The 22,654-nt window shown below is 37.0% G+C and overlaps 1 protein-coding gene across 2 annotated transcripts in view; it reads left to right on the top strand.

The window, feature by feature from the left end:
* The first annotated feature begins 11,185 nt into the window (after positions 1–11,185).
* LOC107158269 (calcium-activated chloride channel regulator 4-like) overlaps positions 11,186–22,654 on the top strand; it is a 31,208-nt gene continuing 19,739 nt past the window's right edge. For both annotated transcript variants that reach the window (XM_015504731.2, XM_015504732.2), the window contains exons 1-6: positions 11,186–11,344; positions 15,159–15,299; positions 15,448–15,595; positions 19,729–19,837; positions 20,453–20,630; positions 21,068–21,286. In XM_015504731.2, coding sequence (XP_015360217.1) covers positions 11,186–11,344; positions 15,159–15,299; positions 15,448–15,595; positions 19,729–19,837; positions 20,453–20,630; positions 21,068–21,286 — 954 coding nt within the window. The remainder of the gene's footprint in view (positions 11,345–15,158; positions 15,300–15,447; positions 15,596–19,728; positions 19,838–20,452; positions 20,631–21,067; positions 21,287–22,654) is intronic.

The following is a 22,654-nucleotide window of genomic DNA, read 5'->3' as shown; positions in this document are numbered from 1 at the left end:
TATATATATATATATATATATATATATATATATATATATATATATCTTTTTCCTTAAAAAGCCATGCCTACCCATGTACTATTTCTTTTTTCATAGGAATTATTGAAGCTACTGTATATTGACTTTGTTTTCAGAAAAAGAAAATAAAATACATTAAAAACATTTTCATTCATCACTCAGAGTCACAGCCTAGGAGTTGAAAACATATTGATGAATAAAACCAATGAAAGTGACAATGTAGGCTGAGAAGGGCAGGTTCCACATATTCAGAAGCCTATCATGAGTCCACATTTACAAGAATAGTTTCCTTATCGCCCAACTGATGTTTTTCTCACATTGCACATTGAGTTTTACTGCCATAATTCGGCAACCAGAGGAACTTGAGAGAAACTAAGGTCATATCCATTCATTTACATCCTTATCTCACATAGCTTTGGCAAGAATTATTTGCTGATGTGGAAGCTAACTAAAATGAAAGTCATATAAGCTGAATCCAGGAGTCACTCCTAACAATCTTTGAACATCAACTAGACTTTCTGACCTGGCATAATTTATTTGGTCTGATTAACAAGGATGACAAAAGAAGGGCCTTTGATTTAAATTGGGTACAAAAGATCAAGGGAGGATAAAATAGGCAGAAGTCTCCTGATTACTGAAAAGGTTTGATTTACTCTAATGGCATTAAGAGGAAAATGAGTTGTGCAGCAGGGCACATGGGAACTGTTTTAGTCAGCTTTTTTGCCCATGTGATGCAAGGACCCAACCAGAACAACTGTAGCTGAGGAAAAGTTTATTTAGGGCATCACAGTTTCAGATGTCTCAGTCCCTGGGCAGCAGGCTCCATTCTTCAGGGCTCAAGGTGAGGCTGAACATTGAGGCTGAGTGTGTGGCAGAGGGAATCAAAGAGCAGTCTCCAGTTGCCAGATACAAATATATACCCAAAGCCACACCCCCAATTCCTACCTCCCCCACCCACACCCTATCACTTTAGTTACCACTCAGGTAACTATCAGGAGATTAATTCACTGATTGGGTTATGATTCTCAAAAGCCAACCATTTCTCCTCTGAACCTTCTTGCATTGTCTCACATGTAAGCTTTTGGGGATCACCTCACATCCAAACCATAACAGGAGCTATGCCGTTGAGAAAGAACAGCTATTGCACTGGGAATTCTTCTGGAAGGTTAGCATCTATTCAACCCGTTCTAATGACTAGGGAGATACAGGTCAATGTGGAGAAAATGTAGGAAAGGAGTGTTGGACCCCTGGACTTTTACAAAGAGAGGAATGAAGGTATGATATTCTGTGTTAGAAATTGTGATATTATGTAATAATCAGACTTTTCCCATTTTCCTTCCTACCCAGCCACCTGATAGCTCTGAAGGCAAAGTCTATCAACATGGTTATTTCCCTCTCTAATATGACAGTACAATTACTAGGCTCAGGTGGGTCCCTGTCCTGGGCTATTCCCTCCAAGATCAGGCTCTGATTTAGTTCTATTATCAGATCTGCTTAAGTAATGGGTTGTTAATTAGCAAGAATAAGAAAACAGAATGATTGTTGTTATTATTATAGTCAGGACAGGAAAATAACTTATGTTTCCCAGTACAAAATAAAAACAAGAGGCCTCTGCTTAAAAATTATTGAGAATTTCAAGACAACAGCAAAATTTCAAGTAATGACAAAAACAGTGAAACCAAGTTCAGAGCCTTCTAAGCACAAAGCTCTAAACAACTGCATGGACCCCATACCCACAAAGCCAGCCCTACCTATGCTGCAGGAAAAACTAGCAATAGCACCAGTTGTGTAAGGTCTCTATATGATCCATTAAAACTATAAAGCACCCTTCATGATCTCATGGTTGGTCTCCATAATCAAGAAAAAGATTCAGATTTGGGTAGGGATCCATAGGCCCATCATCTCTGATTAGGAATCTAGAAACAAAGTAAATCTAAGTTTCCCAGTAACGAAGACAGTCACCCCTATGTGAGAAGGAGCAGCTTCTGTACCAACCTCAGAGAATCAGCTATCTGAAGGGTTCCTGAATAGAAAAAACCTGTAGCAGTAGCCATCCAAGTGGATGATGCCCTGAAGCTGGCCAGTCACAGTGTTACAATATAAATACCTGCCCTCAGAGGACTGCACAAGCCTCTAGATGTTTTTCCATTTGTAGTCATTAAACTTCAAGAATAACCAGCAAATGAACCTCCCATTTATTTTTTATTTTATTTTTTATTTATATATGACAGCAGAATGCATTACAATTCTTATTACACATATAGAGCATAATTTTTCATATCTCTGGTTGTATGCATAGTACATTCACACCAATTCATGTCTTTGGAAAATAATGCCCATCACATTCCACCAAAATTTATAACCCTATGCCCCCACCCTTCCCCTACAAGCCCTCTGCCCTATCTAGAGTTTGTCTATTCCTCCCATGCTCCTGCTCCCTATCCCACTATGAATCAGCCTCATTATATCAAAGAAAACATTTCGACATTTGTTATTTTGGGATTGGCTAACTTCGATTAGCATTATCTTCTCCAACTCTATCCATTTACCTGCAAATGTGATGATTTTATTCTCTTTTATTGCTGAGTAATATTCCATTGTGTATATATGCCACATTTTTTTAATCCATTCACCTATTGAAGGGCATCTAGGTTGGTTCCACAGTTTAGCTATTGTGAATTGTGCTGCTATAAACATTGATGTGGCTGTGTCCCTGTAGTATGTTGTTTTTAAGTCCTTTGGGTATAGACTGAGGAGAGGGCTAGTTGGATCAAATGGTGGCTCCATTCCAAATTTTCCAAGAAATCTCCATACTGCTTTCCATATTGGCTGCACCAATTTGCATTCCCGCCAGCAGTGTATGAGTGTACCTTTTCCCCCACATCCTCGCCAACATTTATTGTTATTTGTATACATAATAGCTGCCATTCTTACTGGAGTGAGATGAAACCTTAGAGTGGTTTTGATTTCCATTTCTCTAATTGCTAGTGATGATGAACATTTTCTCATATATTTGTTGATTGATTGTATATCATCTTCTGAGAAGTGTGTGTTCAGGTCCTTGGCCCATTTATTAATTGGGCTATTTGGGTTTTTATGTTTGTTTGTATTTTGTTTTGGTGCTTAGCTTTTTGAGTTCTTTATATATCCTAGGATTAGTGCTCTATCTGATGTGTGAGGACTAAAGGTTTGCTCCTAAGATGTAGGCTCTCTATTCACCTCAAAGATTGTTTCTTTTGTTGAGAAGAAACTTTTTAGTTTGAGTCCATCCCATTTATTGATTCTTGGTTTTAATTCTTGCACAATAGGAGTCTTATTAAGGAAGTTGGGGCCTAATCCCATATGACGGAGATTAGGGGCTACTTTTTCTATTAGATGCAGGGTCTCTGGTTGTATTCCTAAGTCCTTGGTCCATTTTGAGTTGAGTTTGTGTATTATGAGAGATAGTGATTTAATTTCATTTTGTTGCATATGGATTTCCAGTTTTCTCCGCACCATTTGTTGAAGAGGCTATCTTTTCTTCAGTGCTTGTTTTTGGCACCTTTGTCTAATATAAGATAATTGTAATTTTGTGAGTTAGTCTCTGTGTCCTCTATTCTGTACCATTGGTCTACCAGTCTAATTTGGTGCCAATAACATGCTGTTTCTGTTATTATTGCTCTGTAGTATAGTTTAAGATCTGGTATAGTGATGCCACCTGCTTCACTCTTGCTGCTAGGAATTGCTTTATCTATTCTGGGTCTCTTATTTTTCCAGATGAATTTCATGATTGCTTTTTCTATTTCTATGAGGAATGCCACTGGGATTTTGATCAGAATTGCATTAAATCTCCATAGTGCTTTTGGTAGTACGATTGTTTTGATAATATTAATTCTGCCTATCCAAGAGCAAGGTAGATCTTTCCATCTTCTAAGGTCTTCTTTGATTTCTCTTTTTAGGGTTCTGTAATTTTCATTATATAGATCTTTCACCTCTTTCATTAAGGTGATTCCCAAGTTTATTTTTTTTGAGGCTATTGTAAATGGGATAGTTTTCCTCATTTCCCTATCTGAGGATTTGTCACTGATATACAGAAATGCCTTTGATTTATGGGTGTTGATTTTATATCCTACTACTTTGCTGAATTCAGTTACTAGTTCCTGAAGTTTTCTGGTAGAACTTTTAGGGTCTTCTAGGTATAGAATCATATCATCAGCAAATAGTGCCAATTTGAGTTCTTTATCTATGTGTATCCCATTAATTTCTTTTGTCTGTCTAATTGCTCTGGCTACTGTTTCAATAACTATGTTAAATAGAAGTGGTGAAAGAGGGCATTCCTGGCTTATTCCAGGTTTTAGAGGGAATGCCTTCAATTTTTCTTCATTTAGAATGATGTTGGCCTGGGGCTTAGCATAGATAGCCTTTATTATGTTGAGATATGTTCCTGTTATCCCTAGTTTTTCTAGTGTTTTGAACATAAAGGGGTGCTGTATTTTGTTAAATGCTTTTTCTGCATCTATTGACACGATCATATGATTCTTATCTTTAAGTCTATTGGTATGATGATTTACATTTATTGATTTCCATTTGTTGAACCAACCTTGCATTCCTGGGATGAATCCCACTTGATGGTGGTGCACAGTCTTTTATATGTCTTTGTATTTGATTTGCCAGAATTTTATTGAGAATTTTTTGCATCTATGTTCATTTGAAGTTTTCTTTTTTTGATGTGTCTTTGCCTGGTTTTGGAATCAGAGTGATATTGGCCTCATAGAATGAGTTTGGAAGTGCTGCCTCTTTTTCTATTTCCTGAAATAAATTGAAGAGTGTTGGTATTAGTTCTTCTTTAAAGGTCTTGTAGTACTCAGCTGTGTATCTGTCTCGTCCTGGGCTTTTCTTGGTTGGTAGAATTTTGATGGTGTCTTCTATTTCATCACTTGAAATTGATTTGTTTAAATTGTGTATATCACCCTGATTCAATTTGGGCAAATCATATGACTCTAGAAATTTTTCAATGCCTTTGATATTTTCTATTTTATTAGAGTACAAGTTTTCAAAATAATTTCTAATTATTGTCTATATTTCTGTAGTGTCTGTTGTGATATTTCCTTTTTAATCATGTATGTTAGTGATTTGAGTTTTCTCTCACCTTCTCTTCCTTAGCATGACTAAGGGTCTGTCAATTTTATTTTGTCAATTTTTTCATTGTTTCTTTTGTTTCTATTTCATTGATTTCAGCTCTGATTTTAATTATTTCCTGTCTTCTGCTGCTTTTGGTGTTGATTCGTTCTTCTTTTTCTATGGCTTTGAAATGTAATGTTAAGTCATTTATTTGTTGACTTTTTCTTCTTTTAAGGAATAAACTCCATGCAATGAACTTTCCTCTTAGAACTGCTTTTATAATGTCCCAGAGATTTCGATATATTGTATCTGTGTTCTCATTCACATCTAAAAATTTTTTAATCTCCTCCCTGATATCTTCTGTAACCCATTGTTCATTCCAGTAGCATATTATTTAGTCTCCAGGTGTTGGAGTGGATTTTATTTCTTATTTACCATTGATTTTTAATTTAATTCCATTATGATCTGATAGAATGAAGGGTAGTATATTTACTTTTTTATATTTGCTAAGAGTTGCTTTGTGGCATAGTATATGGTCTATTTTAGAGAAGGATCCATGTGATGCTGAGAAAAAAAGTGTATTCATTCATTAAAGGATGAAATATTCTGTACATGTCAGTTAAGTCTATGTTATTGATTGTATTATTGAGTTCTATAGTTTCTTTGTTCAGTTTTTGTTTGGAAGATCTAGTCAGTGGTGAAAGAGTTATGTTAAATTTCCCCAAAATTATTGTGTTGTGGTCTATTTGACTCTTGAACTTGAGAAGAGTTTGTTTGATGAACAAAGCTGCTCCATTGTTTGAGGCATATATGTTTATAACTATTAAGTCTTGTTGGTGTATGGTTCACTTGAGCAGTATGTAGTGTCCTTCTTTATCCTTTTTGATTGACTTTATTTGAAGTCTACTTTATTTGATATGAGAAAAATCCTTGCTTGCTTCCACAGTCCATGTGAGTTGTATGATTTTTCCCAACCCTTCACCTTCAGTCAATGGATGTCTCTTTCTATGAGATGAGTCTCTGGTAGGCAGCATATCGGTGGGTCTTTTTTTTTTTTTTAATCCAATATGCTAGTCTATGTCTTTTGATTGCTGAGTGTAGGTCATTAACATTCAGGGTTATTATTGAGACATGATTTGTATTCCCGGCCATTTTTGCTTATCTTGGTACTTAACGGAACTTGGTTTCTCCTCTAATTAGATTTTCCTTTAGTGTAATCCCTCCCTCTGCTGATTTTCATCATTGTTTTTCATTTTCTCTTCTTGGAATATTTTGCTGAGGATGTTCTGTAGTACAGGCTTTTGGAGTGGGTGGATCTGTGCCGCTGGGCTTGACCTCCCTCTTTAGTCTGTTGGTTGGAAGGGGCAGTCCTGTACCAGAGGCTATGCTCTGGTGGGTGTCTGCCCCACCCAGGGGTGTACCGGGCCTACTGTGCACCTGAGATGGACACAGGCTGGTGTGGGTGGATCCGGGCCACCAGGCTTGACCTCCCCAGTAGTCTGCTGGCTGGAAGGAGTGATCCTCCACCAGAGGCTAGGGTCTGGCGGGTGACTGCCCTACTCGGGGAGGGATGAACTGGGCTTCCTGTGAGCCTGGGTCCTACGCAGGCTGGTGTGGATGGTTCTGGGCCACCAGGCTTGACCTCCCTGTGGTAGTCTACTGGTCAAAAGGGGCGGTCCTGCACCAGAGGCTAGGCTCTGGTGGGTGTCTGCCCCGCATGCTGTGTGCCTGGGACCTGCACAGGCTGGTGTGAGTGGATCTGATGAAACTCCCATTTAAACCCAGTCAATAAACAGAATCATGAAGAAAATACAATTATTGTTTTAAGATACTAAATTTTGGCATAATTTAGTCCACAGCACCAGATTAGCATAATAGCCAATTCCTTTTATTAGTCCAGATTCCATGGGGAAAACAGAACCACTATGAATACTACAGAGCATAGAACTTCTCACCAGTTCTACCCCAGAATCACATAGTTTCTGCCAGATGCAGTTTCGATACATCCAAGTTGCCTGAGCTAAGCCTGTACAATCACAGAAATATGCAATTATGCCACATGGTGGAATCACAAGGAATTTCCTCATGTGGTAGTGAGTGGTCCTTGTCTACAACCTAGTAATTTTAATAGGCAGAAAGCTGGAAGCTATGAGCTCTTGTGACATGGTGACACTCATTCCACACTGGTGGCACTGATTACAGATTTCTGGCCCAATCCCCTATTGTACTGCAGAGTCATGTGTCATTGTCTATGTATTCATTTTAATCTCAATCTTGTAAATCTTCTATAATGCTTGTTTGTTGGTTCAGTAAGGAGCCTAAGGAAAAACAATTTCAGATGAATTGAAGTTGCCATTTTCATACACTAATAGATATATTTTGAGATTGAATAGGGAGGAAGAGCTGTCCCTTGACTTATCCCCACACCCAACAAAAACAACAAATGGCTAGAAAGGACTTCTGAAGACAACTGCGATTTTCCAAGAGTGTGGGGTCATAGGCAGAACAGGAAGCAAGCACAAAAGAGCAAGTGACTGTTGCGATTAATGCTGAGAAATGGACAGTGAATTTAGCAACACAAAGTGATCAGTGAACTTAATAAATGCAATTCTCACAAAGAAATAATAAAGAGAGTAAACAAAGATTCTTTCAGAATCTTGACTGTGAAGTACAGTATAAAGAAGTGGAAATTAGAAGAATTAGTATGTTTGAAGCTAAGAGAGGCTTTATTTGTAGAGTAATTGTTAAATTCTATTATAAGTATTATAGAACTATTTTATATTTTAAACCTTGTACATATGACACTAAAAATGTTTTTAAAAATTTAAAAGAACACTTTGGATTCAGACTTACAGTATTGTAATCTGCAAACTGGGACAATTGTGCCAACCTCCAAGTATTTTGTGGATTCCATTAAATAATGGCAGAGTTTAGGCCCTGTTCCTATATGTACCTAGTGCTGAATTCATGGCAGCTCTCATGTTTAGAACGTTTGTCTTACTAACTCTGAAGTTCAGGGAACTTAGCACTGAGGACTATCTGCCCATCAGTGAACTGACATATTGAATCCTGCTATTTACCAGACATTCTGCTATTTACCAGACTAAGTGCTATGGTAGAGAGGTAAATTAAAATAGAGCTTCAGATGGAAGAAAAAAATTAAAAGCCACATGGAAGAAATGGAAAGAAAGACTGTTGACAGTTGGGTACAGACGGGGAACATATATTCTCATTGACTTTTTTGTCCACTGCAATGTAAACAGTCCCTTAATTTTGAAACATTTCTTTTTTGTTGTTGTTGTATTTTGGAATTTTTTTCTTAGCATGCTGAATAATTCATGGATATTTATACATATACATATTTGTTTCTGTTTTTTCATTTCTTGCATTTGAAGTTAGTCATTTTTCCTTGCTCTGCCGAGGGTTAGGGTATTTGATTAGTGTATTTTGATTTTGTGTTGTATTGTCTTTTTCAAAATTCTGTTCCTCTTGTCTCTCTTTCTCCCTCTTCTCTTGCTAACAGTCAAGTTCTATTGTTTTTTTCTTATTCTTCTTTTAATTTTTTACTTTTATTTCTCCCTCATCCCTCCACCTAATTTTCATGTTCTACATCACTTTTGCACTTTCCACATTCGCCTATTGAAATTTCGAACTTTTTTCTGCCCTCCCATGCCTTCATCATTCCTCTTAATTAACTCTATTCTTAACATCTTAGTGCTAATTGGTGTATATGATGCCAGACCACACCAGTAAGGCTGTAGTTCTAAGTAATACTACAGAAGCCAGAGATAACACCTATGGTGTGATTTTATGCCAGATATATAATACATGATCACTTACTGATGGAAATCAATGATCCTACCATTTCTGTTTATTGTGAAAATTAACATTATAGATGTCATAATAGGAACAAAGCACTTAGTTTATTGCTATGTATTGTTTACATAGGTTGCTGTATTACTTGGCTCCCCCTAAACTGTGAGGTACTAGAAACCAAAAGGGACACTATAAGTTTATAGTGTAGAAACTCTGCTGCTTCAGATACATTCAGATAGAGGGTAGACAGACAAACAATATTAAAAAGCAAGGGAACAAACCATTTCAAACAACCTAAAATACTCCTACATTATGGAGACAGTGGGCTTGTAGCTAGACCAGCCACTCAGGAATATGTGAAAAGTGGACTAGTCATGAGCAGGGATGCCTCTGAGGGCACTGGAGCAGCTCCCCACTTCCCTCTCTACCAGGGAGATGGATGGAGCATAGGTGAAGTCCAATTCCAAGTTTCCTGTGATATGAGGAATCAGTAGAAGGGGCCTATTATAAGTATTCACCAGGCTTCATATGCTCAGGGCCGGTGCTCGGAGGGAGATTTCTCCATCAACTTTGGCAAAGAGGAAGTCTCTCCCTTCCAAACATGTTACAAAGACTTTCTCACATTTATTGAGGAGGAAATAGTACCTCCTCAAATAAATTAATCCACTAAACATTGGAGAGAATTCAAGTCCTCCAGGTGTCTCCAGTGTTTTAAAGACCTTGGATAAGCTTCTGTTGAGGCATTGTGATGTGTTGTTATTTTGGGCTTATATGATAAGTCATTTAGTAATTCAGTCAATCCACTGGTGGAAACAATTTCCTAAGCACCAACTCCTGAGGCTCAGAATGAACCTGGTTTGCTTGAAGTAAGTTGAGAGAGATTTGTGGAATAATTGGAAGGCAGCTCAGGAAAGGACCAGGGAAAGAATGCATAAGATGTATTTGTTAATACCCCATCCTCTACCTACTTCAAAGTTTCCCTGGAGTTGCCACTGCAACAGCTCTGACCAGAATCTTCTACAACACAGTAATTCTATGAATGTAAAATTATCCTGCCAGATTCCCAAGGGGATGGAAGGAGGGCACAGGAGCCACCTGAGAAGTAAAAGTCTGGGCATACATGACAAAGCCTCTATCTTGGGAATGTGACCAACAATCCAACACAGTATCCTGTATCTGAACTATTGAAGGTAGTCTATTTCAGTCTTTTTGCGGGTTCTGATATATTCTAGCTCCTTCTACTTTAGGACAAGACTTCTGGATTTATCATCATAACTCCTAACCTGACCTCTTTTCTCCTATTTAAAAAAAAAATTACTGTATTATTTGCCTCATAAAACTACATTGCCTCATTATGGAGTGATTAATGGTATAAGAATGCCAGGTTTAGATCCTGCTTCTGAAATTCACTGGCTGTGTGATCTTAACAAGTTTTAAACTCTATACGCCTCAGATTCTCCATACATAAGATAGTGTATATATTTACTTTAGAGAATTGTCATGAGGATGAAGAGAATGAATCTGCACCTTTGGTAAAGAATAAATAAATATTTATAATTAATATTATTTTCCCTGTAATTAAGTAATCAGCAAAGTACCAGGTCTTTTTTGTATGCTTGGATCAAAACAAATTCTTTTCATTCTTTACTGGACAGGATTTTTAAATTTCATGCTAATAACTTGACTTTATCAAATCTTTAATTATGAAAGTCTTTATAATTAAAATTTAAGTTCTTTAATTTGGATTTCAAATGTATTTTACTAATTTGTGGTTATTTATATTTAGTGATCTTATATTTTCTTCCATTATTTACACTATTATTCCTTGATGATAAATAACCTAAATAATTCAGTTGCTCTGTAATACTGAAGAGCAGCATTAGTATTTCAGTGTCTGCTCCTTTTACTGAAAATTTTTATGAATTTTCACACTCCACTCCACATAAAATATAGTCTATGTCTATATTTAAGAAATTAACCAAAATTAGGGAGAATAAAAATATATCTTAAAGGAAAATTGGCAGTGCACTTTATAGAAAGATCTGATTTCTATTATGATTCTTGATCACTTTTACAGTAACATACAATAAAACTGTTGCGTAAACTGATGTCAAATATTTTCCCATATATGTAATATTGACCTTTAAACAGTCAACATCCCACAGTAAGTCAACACTGATAATTTTTAGAGGTATATATAGATGGAGAGACACAAGATGAAAGAAACCTTTTGAAGAACCAGGGAGGAACAATGGGGTTATTCAGAGGTTTGGTCTCCCTCTTAGTCCTATTCCTGCTGCAGAGGTCAAACACTTCCCTTGTGAGGCTGAATGACAATGGTTATGAAGACCTGGTCATTGCTATAGATCCTGGTGTGCCAGAAGATGGAAAACTAATTGAACAACTAAAGGTAAGATAGATGGAATTTCTTCTGTTTGAATTATGGAAAAGAAAAAATGTTAATGGTGAATAATTGTTACAGAAACTCTGAATGCTCCATGAAGGTCAAAAGCAGTATGGTGCAGTGGGGAATGTTGGGATGTGCAGAGAAAGGTGGAGGTTCTAGATGGGGTTCTTCCCAATCTTACCACAACACCTACAATAAGGCACAGGGCCTCCCTGATCCTCAGTGTCCTCCTCTGTAAATCAGTAGTTGTACTTATCTCTTTTTAAATAAGTGTTTAACTCATGGTATGCTAGAGGAAAGAGCAGTGAATGAAAGGAAAAGGCCCCTGGTCTCATGGAGTGTGTATTCTTTTCTGAGATCTAATTAATAAAAATGAGTAAATCAGCAGGTCAGATGTTAGCAGGTTGCTCAGAATACACCAAATCAGGAGAGGGAGTACAGAGTGTGGATGGGACTAGAATCAGGGGAGCATGTTAGTTTCATGTATGATCATCATGGAAGACTTCAGCGATGAGGTGGCATCTCAGCAGAGATGGAGGTGAGTGAGGGAAGAGCCCACTGACAACCTGTGGATTGGGCACAGCATGGAGGTGACAGTATGCTTGCTGTGACCAAGGAAAAGATGTGGATGAATAGGAGGAAGGGTGTAGCTAGCTGAAACTGGAGATGAAACAGAGCCCAGACCACTGGAAAGACTCTGGTAACTACTCTGAGATGTGAATCAACAGGAAAGTTTGAGCAGAGGAGTTGGCATTCTTCTAAATGTTCTAAGATAGCTCTGACTGTGGGGTGATGGAAATGGTGGAGGATTGGCACTTGTCACTCATCCTGTGTAAATTCTTAAATATCACAGAGGTATAGAAGGACCCAAGTAGGAAGCTGTGGCAGGTGATCAGTGATGGTGACAAGGAAAGAGATATTGTGATAGAGATAGTTAATGTGTGTGATTCTGAACATAGTCTGAGTGTAAAATGTACAATATTTCCTGATGGTTTAGATGAGTGTGGGATAGGGGAATTTAGGAAGGAAAGTAATACTCAAGAAAGGTTCTAGACTTTCGTCTAAACACTAGGAAGGATGAACTATCATCAATTAGGAAGAAACAACTGTTAGTGGAGAATGGTCAGCAATGGGGAGATCTGGAGTTAGTTTAGAGCATTGTGAAATTAAGATGCTTATCAGACATCCAAGTGGAGAAGGCAGGAAACTGAATTTATGGTTAAAATTTGTGTGCAGCTAAAAATTTGAGAGTCCTCAATGTGTAAAGGATATGAATCCACTAGCTGAGTGCAAACAGAAGAGACAGATCCCAATCTTAAATGAAGGATAGCAATTTTCTAAACTTTCTATCAACATAAAATACCACATAATATAGAGATTGGGCTTACAGGTGATGTGACTTGTTTCTCTCTTTCTCTGACCTCTTCATGTACTCATTCCTTGTATTCATTTCCAGGACTGTGTCCTCATTTTCATCTTTAAAAGTCTTCTTTGGTGATTCCGTGGCTACTATTTATTGTTCATTCCCTATAAATTTTGTTGCAGCATACAGGTGTTTGTTTATTGGTACCTGGTGAATTCCAGAAAAGATAAAAATTCCTTTTAGTTGAAAATATGGGCTGGAAGAGCAGATAGCACAAATAAACCTTAATTGTAAGGTCTTAGTGTACAGAGCTAAACTGTACATTCAATTTTAAACATTTCTGAACTAAAAAATCAGTATTTGATAGAATGCTTTGATGAGTTTAAAAAGTTTCTTAACATGGTCCTCTTTTGAAAACTAAATGGTAAATTAAAGTCCTTGCAGACATGCCTAGATTTCACAATGGTTCTTGCATTTTCTTAGCTTTCTACAAAGTTCTTATTTTTAGATCATCCAGTTACTGAGTGAAATACTATCATCCACATTACACAGAAAAGAAATCTGGTGTTCAGAAAAGATAGAAAATTTTTCCCAGGTCACACTAAATATAATCAGAACTGAGATCCTGCTCATGAGCTTTGAAGACTGATAGACCTGTTTTTGAGTTCTGGCTTGAACAGGATGGCAAAAACTCAAACCAACATGTTCTTTCCTAAAATCTTATAAACCAATGTGGTCTTAAACCCATTATTATGGATATTTGAGATGTTCAATTTTCAAGTTTCCTTTTTCTGTGTTTTAATATTTATTCTTGGTGTGAGAGTAATTACTTCTGCAAACACGAGATTATTGTAGGAACTCTGAGAAAGAATTTAGAAGGAATATTATGGGGCTCCTGCTTCCAAATCTTAGGGAACAATTACGAGCTAGTTCAGGATACCCCAGGGGGTGGCAAGTGTTCCCCTCCATAACCTCAGAGTCCACCACTATTCAAAACAGCCCACTTGGGCCATTGAAACTCCAAAGTAAACACAATCCCTTAGAGCTATGTAATTCCTGACTCACACAATCATACACAGCAATGCTGTTCAATCCATAACTCAATTTGAGCCAACAAATATACTTTCTTCCCATATGAAAAGAGAACCATCATTTGAACAGAATGTGACAACCTGCTGAGACCTAAATATCACACCACCCACTAAAAAAGTGGGGTGGGGGTGGGGCGACAAATGAAGAGAAGCATCCTTAGGAAACACAGACAATTCTTTCATCTGAATTAGGTCAGCACCTACTCTTCAGCTCTCCAAAGCCTGTTTTCCTAATTCTTAGCCAGTCCACTGGGCCTTCAGTTCTCTGAACTCTGGCCTTCTGACTGATCCTATGGTTCTGAAACAATCAGGTTGCTGACTTCTTACAGTACAGGTGAGTCAACACATTGGACTCTCTTACATAAGAAAGCCAGGAAGGAGCCCTTGAATTCCTGAACAACAGTTCTTTTGTAGGCTTATGGTAAAGGAGGATGAATCACAGAGGAACCTGTCCTGAAAAAAATGACAGTGAGAATGGAGGTCCTTAGAGCTGATAAAGAAGTTGCCATTACCATTCATTACTCAGGATTTTACAATTATTCAGGGGCTTGGTCATGTCCAATTAATCACCATAAATGTGTTTTACCCATTGATATCCCCTCTGTGGAGAGGCAATTTGTCTTATTAAGCATTGTAAATTTGGGATCATGTTACTAAATATTAGGTGATATTATTTTCAGGTTGGTGGAAGAACCACAGTTCCACAATCAAAAATTTACCACTACTATGGGTTTCTCTGTAACCCCATCCATTGACACCCAACCATGTTGCTTCCCCATGGATATGGTAGGGAAGGAAACCTGCCCCATACCAATTCCTACAGACTGTCCTTCTCAGCTTCATCCATTAAAGATGTTCTTGTCTCGGATTTTTAGTAATGATATCAAACAGTTTAAGACTGCTTATGGGCAGAATATTTTCTAATTCATCCCATCTTTATGACAACCATCAAGATAGGTGTGTAGCAAAGGTTCGTTAAAGAGATGAGGTAATTAAACTTCAGAGTATTACATAAATCAACCAAAACCTGTGAACCAGAAAGTACTAACAACAGTACTGAGACAAAGAAAATTACTCTAAAGTCCAGGTGCATATTCAAATTAATCATTTCCTCTAAACACCAAGCATAAGCAATTGTCTTTTGGGGTAAGAGAACAGAAGACTGAGAACACTTTCAATGTATAGGACAAAGCATTAGTCTGAGTTTGACAGGTTGCAGAAATGGAACAGTGGTTAGAGACAATGTTCATCAGACAAGTGCTTTTGTGTTGAAAGGTAGAAGAGAGGGATGTCAGAGATAAGTCCTGCTCTGTCAGTCCATTCTTGCTCAGCAATACTCACATATTGTTTTTCTTTGAAATAGGACATGGTCACTACAGCATCTACCTATTTATTTGAAGCCACACAGAAAAGACTTTTTTTCAAAAATGTTTCTATATTAATTCCTAAGAATTGGGAAGGAAGTCCTGAATACAAGAGGCCAAAACATGAGAGCTATGAACAAGTAAGTGTCAAAATCTTCTCTAACAAAAACAAAGTATATTTTCAGATGCTTCCCAATTTTACCACAAATTGATTGTTCCAGAGTCTTTCTAACTAAATATTATCATTTGTGTTCTTCATGTTTTAATGATCTTTTGAAACATTCTCAGGCTGATGTTAGAGTTGCAGCACCAGCCCTCCCAGGCAGAGATGAACCCTACACCAGGCAGTTCACAGAATGTGGAGAGAAAGCAGAGTACATTCATTTCACCCCTGACTTTGTACTGGGAAAAAAACAAAATGAATACGGACCATCAGGTAGGAAATTTGGCTAAAACCACTCATTTTAAGTAAGCATTTCTGTTCCCAGCTTTAGTGGACAGATCTTGGAGCCAAAGTCTTTGGGTTCAAATCCTGGCTCCTCTGTCTTTTGTTTTTGTTTTTTGCCAGGTGTATGTTAAACAAGTGACCCACCCTGTCTGTGCTTATTCCTGGCAAAATGGTGACCAGTTGAGTTTCTACCTTATAGAATTTTTGTGAACCACAATCTAGATAATCCATGTAAAGTTATACAATCTAGTGTCGATATGTTTCAGAAATTTTGACAGCAGAATTAACAAATGTTTTCTAAGTCACAGTTTTTAGATTTCAGTTTTCTAGTTCTCCACATCTGTTAACCAATCACATGTAAATTCCATGAAAACCAGATGGAGAGAACCATGATGCCAGTTACTGATCAAGAGAAAATTTCTTTTTTTTTTAATTGGTTGTTCAAAACATTACAAAGCTCATGACATATCATCTTTCATACATTTGATTCAAGTGGGTTATGAACTCCCATTTTTACCCCAAATACAGATTGCAGAATCACATCGGTTACACATCCACATTTTTACATAATGCCATATTAGTGACTGTTGTATTCTGCTACCTTTCCTATCCTCTACTATCCCCCCTCCCCTCCCCTCCCATCTTCTCTCTCTACCCCATCTACTGTAATTTAATTCTCTCCCTTGTTTTTTTTTCCCCTTTCCCCTCACAACCTCTTATATGTAATTTTGTATAACAATGAGGGTCTCCTTCCATTTCCATGCAATTTCCCTTCTTTCCCCCTTTCCCTCCCACTTCTCGTCTCTGTTTAATGTTAATCTTTTCCTCATGTTCTTCCTCCCTGCTCTGTTCTTAGTTGCTCTCCTTATATCAAAGAAGACATTTGGCATTTGTTTTTTAGGGATTGGCTAGCTTCACTTAGCATAATCTGCTCTACTGCCATCCATTTCCCTGCAAATTCTATGATTTTGTCATTTTTTAGTGCTGCATAATACTCCATTGTGTATAAATGCCACATTTTTTTTATCCATTTATCTATTGAAGGGCATCTAGGTTGGTTCCACAGTCTGGCTATTGTGAATTGTGCTGCTATGAACATCGATATGGCAGTATCCCTATGGTACGCTCTTTTAAGGTCTTCAAGGAATAGTCCGAGAAGGGCAATAGCTGGGTCAAATGTTGGTTCCATTCCCAGCTTTCCCAGGAATCTCCATACTGCTTTCCAAATTGGCCGCACCAATTTGCAGTCCCACCAGCAATGCACAAGTGTACCCTTTTCCCCACATCCTCGCCAGCACTTGTTGTTGTTTGACTTCATAATGGCTGCCAATCTTACTGGAGTGAGATGGTATCTTAGGGTGGTTTTGATTTGCATTTCTCTGACTGTTAGAGATGGTGAGCATTTTTTCATGTACTTGTTGATTGATTGTATGTCCTCCTCTGAGAAGTGTATGTTCAGGTCCTTGGCCCATTTGTTGATTGGGTTATTTGTTATCTTATTGTTTAATTTTTTTGAGTTCTTTGTATACTCTGGATATTAGGGCTCTATCTGAAGTGTGAGGAGTAAAGATTTGTTCCCAGGATGTAGGCTCCCTATTTACCTCTCTTATTGTTTCTCTTGCTTAGAAAAAACTTTTTAGTTTAAGTCCCATTTGTTTATTTCAAGAGAAAATTTCATAGGCTATTAGTTGCTGAAATTATTTAAACTACTTGCTTGTATCAAATGAAATTGTTTATAGTTTATCATTTGGGCCTATTAAAATGGAAATTTCATCTAATTCATTCTAAATGTTAAGATTATTTATTCAGATGAATGAAAGCAATTATTTTCCAGACAAAAATGAAAATCACTATTAAATGAGAGTTCAGTTCTCATGTCACTATTCAGTGAAAACTTTCATGTAACCCCATACCCTATAATTGCCTCTCCCATTGCCTGTTCAGTGAAAGTTCATTAGTCTCTGTTTCTGCCAACACAGCCAGAGATAGTTATCAATACCTGGACCAGTTCCTCTGTCCAACCTTGAAAGCTCTATCATCCCCTCCATCCCAATCTTACCTCTCTTCCACACATTATCCTGACAAGAATTGTTCTCATTGGTTCCCCAAAATATCACACCATCGTAAGTGTAATTTCTTTCTACCCTGACATGTTCAGCAAATCTAGTCACTTGAGCCACAAATACAAATAGCTCAATCCCCCAGCCACTATTATCCTTAACTTCCATCTCCTGCACTATATGCTCTTGTCTGTCTCTTTTTGGCTCCTGTTACCTGTTTCCCAGACTGTTTAAGGAATACATAACACTAACTGGCATCATTACAAACACACAGTTTCTAAGCTCAGTTATGCTCTCAAGTCTATTTAACAGTATTCTTACTTGGCTCTTCTCAGTTACCTTTCTCATTTCCCATAGTAGCTATTTCAAAGCTTCTACCATTTTTGTCAAGAATCTCTAGCCACTCTCCTTACTCCCATCAATTATCAGATGCCTGGAGTGAACAAACTCATTGAAGCCACTAACTGCCGTTTGTTAATTAATTTTTTATTTATATATGATAAATCACTACCTTTTTTGTTTTATCACCCAAATTCATGTCCACCTTATACTGGTCATAGAAAAGACTTCCAATTTTTACATCCAGTGTCCCCATCTCAGTTCTTGATCTTTCCTCATATCCCATAATTTAGATCTATTCTATTATTGACAGTTCCACCCTTCCTCTTAGACAGGAGTTTGTTATGTCATTTGATGTATGTGTTTGTAAAAGAAAATTCACATTCTCCAAACCTTGCCCTAAAAACAACAAGGCTTTTGGAAAAATAGGATGAGGAAGAGAGCCTTCAAAATCTACATAATTTCATTAACAACTACGAAAGTATAGTGTATAGAAAGATCATTTGGACCAACCAGGCAGCAACTAACACAGTATGGCTGGTGGCTGCCACACAGATATTGAAAGTGCAAATGTGTATACACACACATGGAGAAGAAGAGAGAGAGAGAGAGAGAAAGAGAGAGAGAGAGAGAGAGAAATTCTATTAGAAATAAGAACAATGAAAGCTGAAATGACACATGTCACTGGCAATGGAATCCTAAGTCAGAAGGACTGTTTTTAAGGTGTGGATGGTACGTAGAGCAACTTGAGGAGGGTAGAAGGCTGAGGGTGGAATTTTTTAGAAGATAGTCACAGATGCAGGGAGTTTTAAATTTTCTTAAAATTCACCAAAATCCTGTAGTAGGACTTGATATGAGGGCTTTTCCCTCCCACACTGAAGGTTATAGTTCTACTCCCACGAGCCAGGTCTCATTTCCCCAGAAAATCATAAAGTTTTAAATTTTAAAGTTTATTGCATAAACAATAATTTAGGGATATTGTTAAAATCCAGACTTTGATTTAGTAGGTTTAGTAGAATGAGTAGAATGAGATTCTGCTTTTCCAACAAGCTCCCCAGTGATGTTGATGCTACTGGTCCAGAACCATATTTTGAGGTCTATACTTTTCATTTTTTAGGTCCTTAATTTTTTGAGGTTTTATTTTTTAAATACTCAATATTTCATTTAATGTATATAAATAAAAATAATAATTGTTTTATATAATTAGTGCTTACATGTATCATAAATGTATCACTTCACTTTGACACCCCCAGAATTCTCTGTGGTCTATAATACTGTTTCCAAGTTTTTTCATTACCACTCTCTCAAGAGCATTTTTAGACAAAATTTCCAGATTATATCATATGGTATCTTAATACAAACTATTTATCATATATCTGATTGTACTGTTGGTAGAGTTGAAGTTTAGAGAACCATAAATCATTATATTATGTAATATCTTTTGCTCCCAAGCTACCAAACCCCAAATATTTGTCTACTTTGATGATAGCATATGCTCCATAGATGCTTCATTGATTTAACATGTTGTAGAATAAAAAGATAATATACTATTTAACAGTATAGTCATTTAATACCACTGGGTCTTTTATAAACAAAAATATTAGGAGTTATGGAAATCCTCAATAAAAATATATGTTGTAATGGAAAGATCTTCTTAAAATTTTTGAGATACAAAATTTTTCACCTGAATTATGATCATGCATTTGAAATAATTTCCTACAGGTAGATTGTTTGTCCATGAGTGGGCTCATCTCCGCTGGGGAGTGTTTGATGAGTACAATGAAGAGAAGCCTTTCTACAACAGCACATCAAAGAAAATTGAAGCAACAAGGCATGGATACTTATATTCTCCTAATGACCTCAGACTTTTAACTGTTTTTTTCCTTCTTTCAAACCACAATTATTCATTTTTTCTCATTTTTGCAAATAACAGGTGCTATATTACAGAACTGACTCTTTTTATGGAAATATATCTTAGTGCAGTTGGTTTTCTATTTAAAATACACATAACTTTGATGGCAATTATTTGATTGGCATTTTGGTGTATTTTACACCTGTCTACCACAATGGCCAGAACTCATTTAAACTAAAATTGTACACTACATAGTGGACTAACTACAAAATTGATCAAAATTATTTCTGTTTGTATAAAGTAAACAAAAGTACTGCTAAATGTGGGCTAAATAAGAAACCAAATGCTCTAAGAAGCCAATTAGTAACTTCTTGGAAATGAATAGAGGTCATTTTAGAATGTCAATCTAGCATCACAGTGAATTAAAGACTATCTGCTTGATTCTAAGATCAAGAAAATAAAGTGGTTGGGGAATCCACTTAAAACTGGGTGCCCAATCAATGATACATGTCCACCTGTGGATAGGAACTTGTCACACAAGTGCAAACAGTAATAACTAAAATGCCTCAAAATTAACTGTCACATATTTTTCAGGTGTTCCACAGGTATCACTGGCAAAAATAGAGTTTATAAGTGTCAAGGAGGCAGTTGTACAGAGAACTTATGCAAAATTAATTCTACAACAAAATTGTATGGAAAGGACTGTCAATTCTTCCCTAATAAAGTTCAAACAGAAAAAGCATCCATAATGTTCATGCAAAGCATTGATTCTGTAAGTATGCCAATCATGATTTTCAGAATTTATAATCAAAGGGCATTTCTAGTTTTATTCATTTTTATTTTTATTATTTTGTGGTGCTGGGTGTCAAACCCAAGGCCTTATGCATGTTAGATGAGCACTCTATCCATTGAACTACATTCCCTGCCCCACATACCCTATTTTAAATTATCTGTCCAGGTGAAGTAAGGCTTAAATATAATAACATAGAGTTCTTTGAACATTGGCTGGTGCATGGTAAGCACACAAATAGTATAACCTGTTATCATTATCACTATTGTGGTAAAACTACTTGATTCTCATTAATTACATTTTATTCAGTAAAAGTGTATTTGCAGAACATATTTTAAATTTTTTCCAGTTTTGAAATTAGACTTTTTTAGTGCATATAATAATAGTAAATTATTTTTTTTATTTCATTAATCTTTTAGGTGTTGGAGTTTTGTAATGCAGAAAACCATAACCAAGAAGCTCCAAGTTTACAAAACATTAAGTGCAATTTTAGAAGTACCTGGGAGGTAATCAGCAATTCTGAGGATTTTAAAAACACTACACCCATGGCAGCACCACCTCCTCCACCTGTGTTCTCATTGTTGAGGATCAGTGAAAGAATTCTGTGCTTAGTTCTTGATAAGTCTGGAAGCATGTCTGTAAGTTTATGGATCCATATTTTCTCAATGTGGGAATGGAAATAATCAAATGCTAAGAACACACAGAACTTTATCTGTACCTGGGTTGCTCTAAATCACATAGTAACATAAAATACCATCACTTCCTGTAATCATGAGCTCATGATGTTGCAACATTATTGTAGCAAAAGAAAGATGACAAAAGAGTTAAGAATATTCTAATAACCTAATAACATAAGAATATCCATTTTTCCCCAGAAAATGGATGTTTACTAGGGGAAGATATAAGTCTTTAGCTGGAAAATTAAAACTAGACATTGAAATATGAAGTTGTTTTAAACCATGGTCCTTGTACTGAAAATGCTTGAGACATGGAGATAGAGTGGGTTAGTGGTTGCTAAACCCCATTCCAGTTCAAGGAACAAAAACAATCAGCAGAATTCTGAACACGGCTTTATCTTATTTGTATCAACTGTGCAAGTGACCTCTTTATACTTGAAGACACACACAAAAAGCATCATATAGGAGTGAGGGCCTGCTTCCTTCTCTGCCTGCAGCTGGCTTCCACCTGGCCTGTGTGTGCTGCTTCCTGGGAGCCCAGCTTTTCCTCTGGTACTACTCTCCCTCTGGCTGCCTGATTCTCTTCCACAACCAGTAGCTCATTTAGGCCCCTTTTCACCCTGCCAGCATACCACAGGGGCCTTGATTGCCACTCATTCAGATTGAGTTTGCTGTTGTCCTGACCTGCTGGGCTGTTTCCACTCATAGGAGTGTAGAGGGCACTTGTGACCAGTCCAAGTTGAGACCCTTTTGTTTTGCCATGGTTATGTGTTCTCTAGTCCTACAGGAGTTCTGTGAAGCAAGCCATCTAGTTCTAATAGTTGCAAAATTTACTTGAGCTGCAGTAAATGCTGGGGTAGACTAGTCCCCGGTAGATGTACCATTTGAGCTCTGGGTAGAGGTCCAGATAGTCTGGTTAGGCTATCTAGTACTAATAGTTCTCCTGGGGCAATAAAATGTATTATCATGTGGGGAAAAAAAGAATATATAGCTGTAGCCATTCATTCCATGATCATTTGGTGAATAGAAAGCATTGTATTGGACTCCGAGAATATATGTCCATGTCCTTCAGAAATTGAGAGTCCAATAGAAAAAATTTTTCTCATTACCTGGATTAGTCATATTTATTCTACAAAATTTGGGAGAAGCACTCACTCAGGAGATGGGCTGGATTTATTGGCTGTTATATGCTCTTCTGATTGCAACACTGCCTGTGAATACGTCTGTTTACTATATATTATATTGAAACTAATGTGTCTTTCCCAACTAGCTTGGGAGCTCTTCTAGGAAGTAGAACCTTATCTGATGTATCTTTGTATCCCCATGGCC

Source organism: Marmota marmota, unplaced genomic scaffold (assembly GCF_001458135.2).
Source record: "Marmota marmota marmota unplaced genomic scaffold, marMar, whole genome shotgun sequence".
In the NCBI taxonomy this organism is placed as follows: Eukaryota; Metazoa; Chordata; class Mammalia; order Rodentia; family Sciuridae; genus Marmota; species Marmota marmota.
The sequence above is the reverse complement of the archived record's forward strand: the minus strand, read 5'-3'. Positions and strand labels throughout refer to the sequence as shown.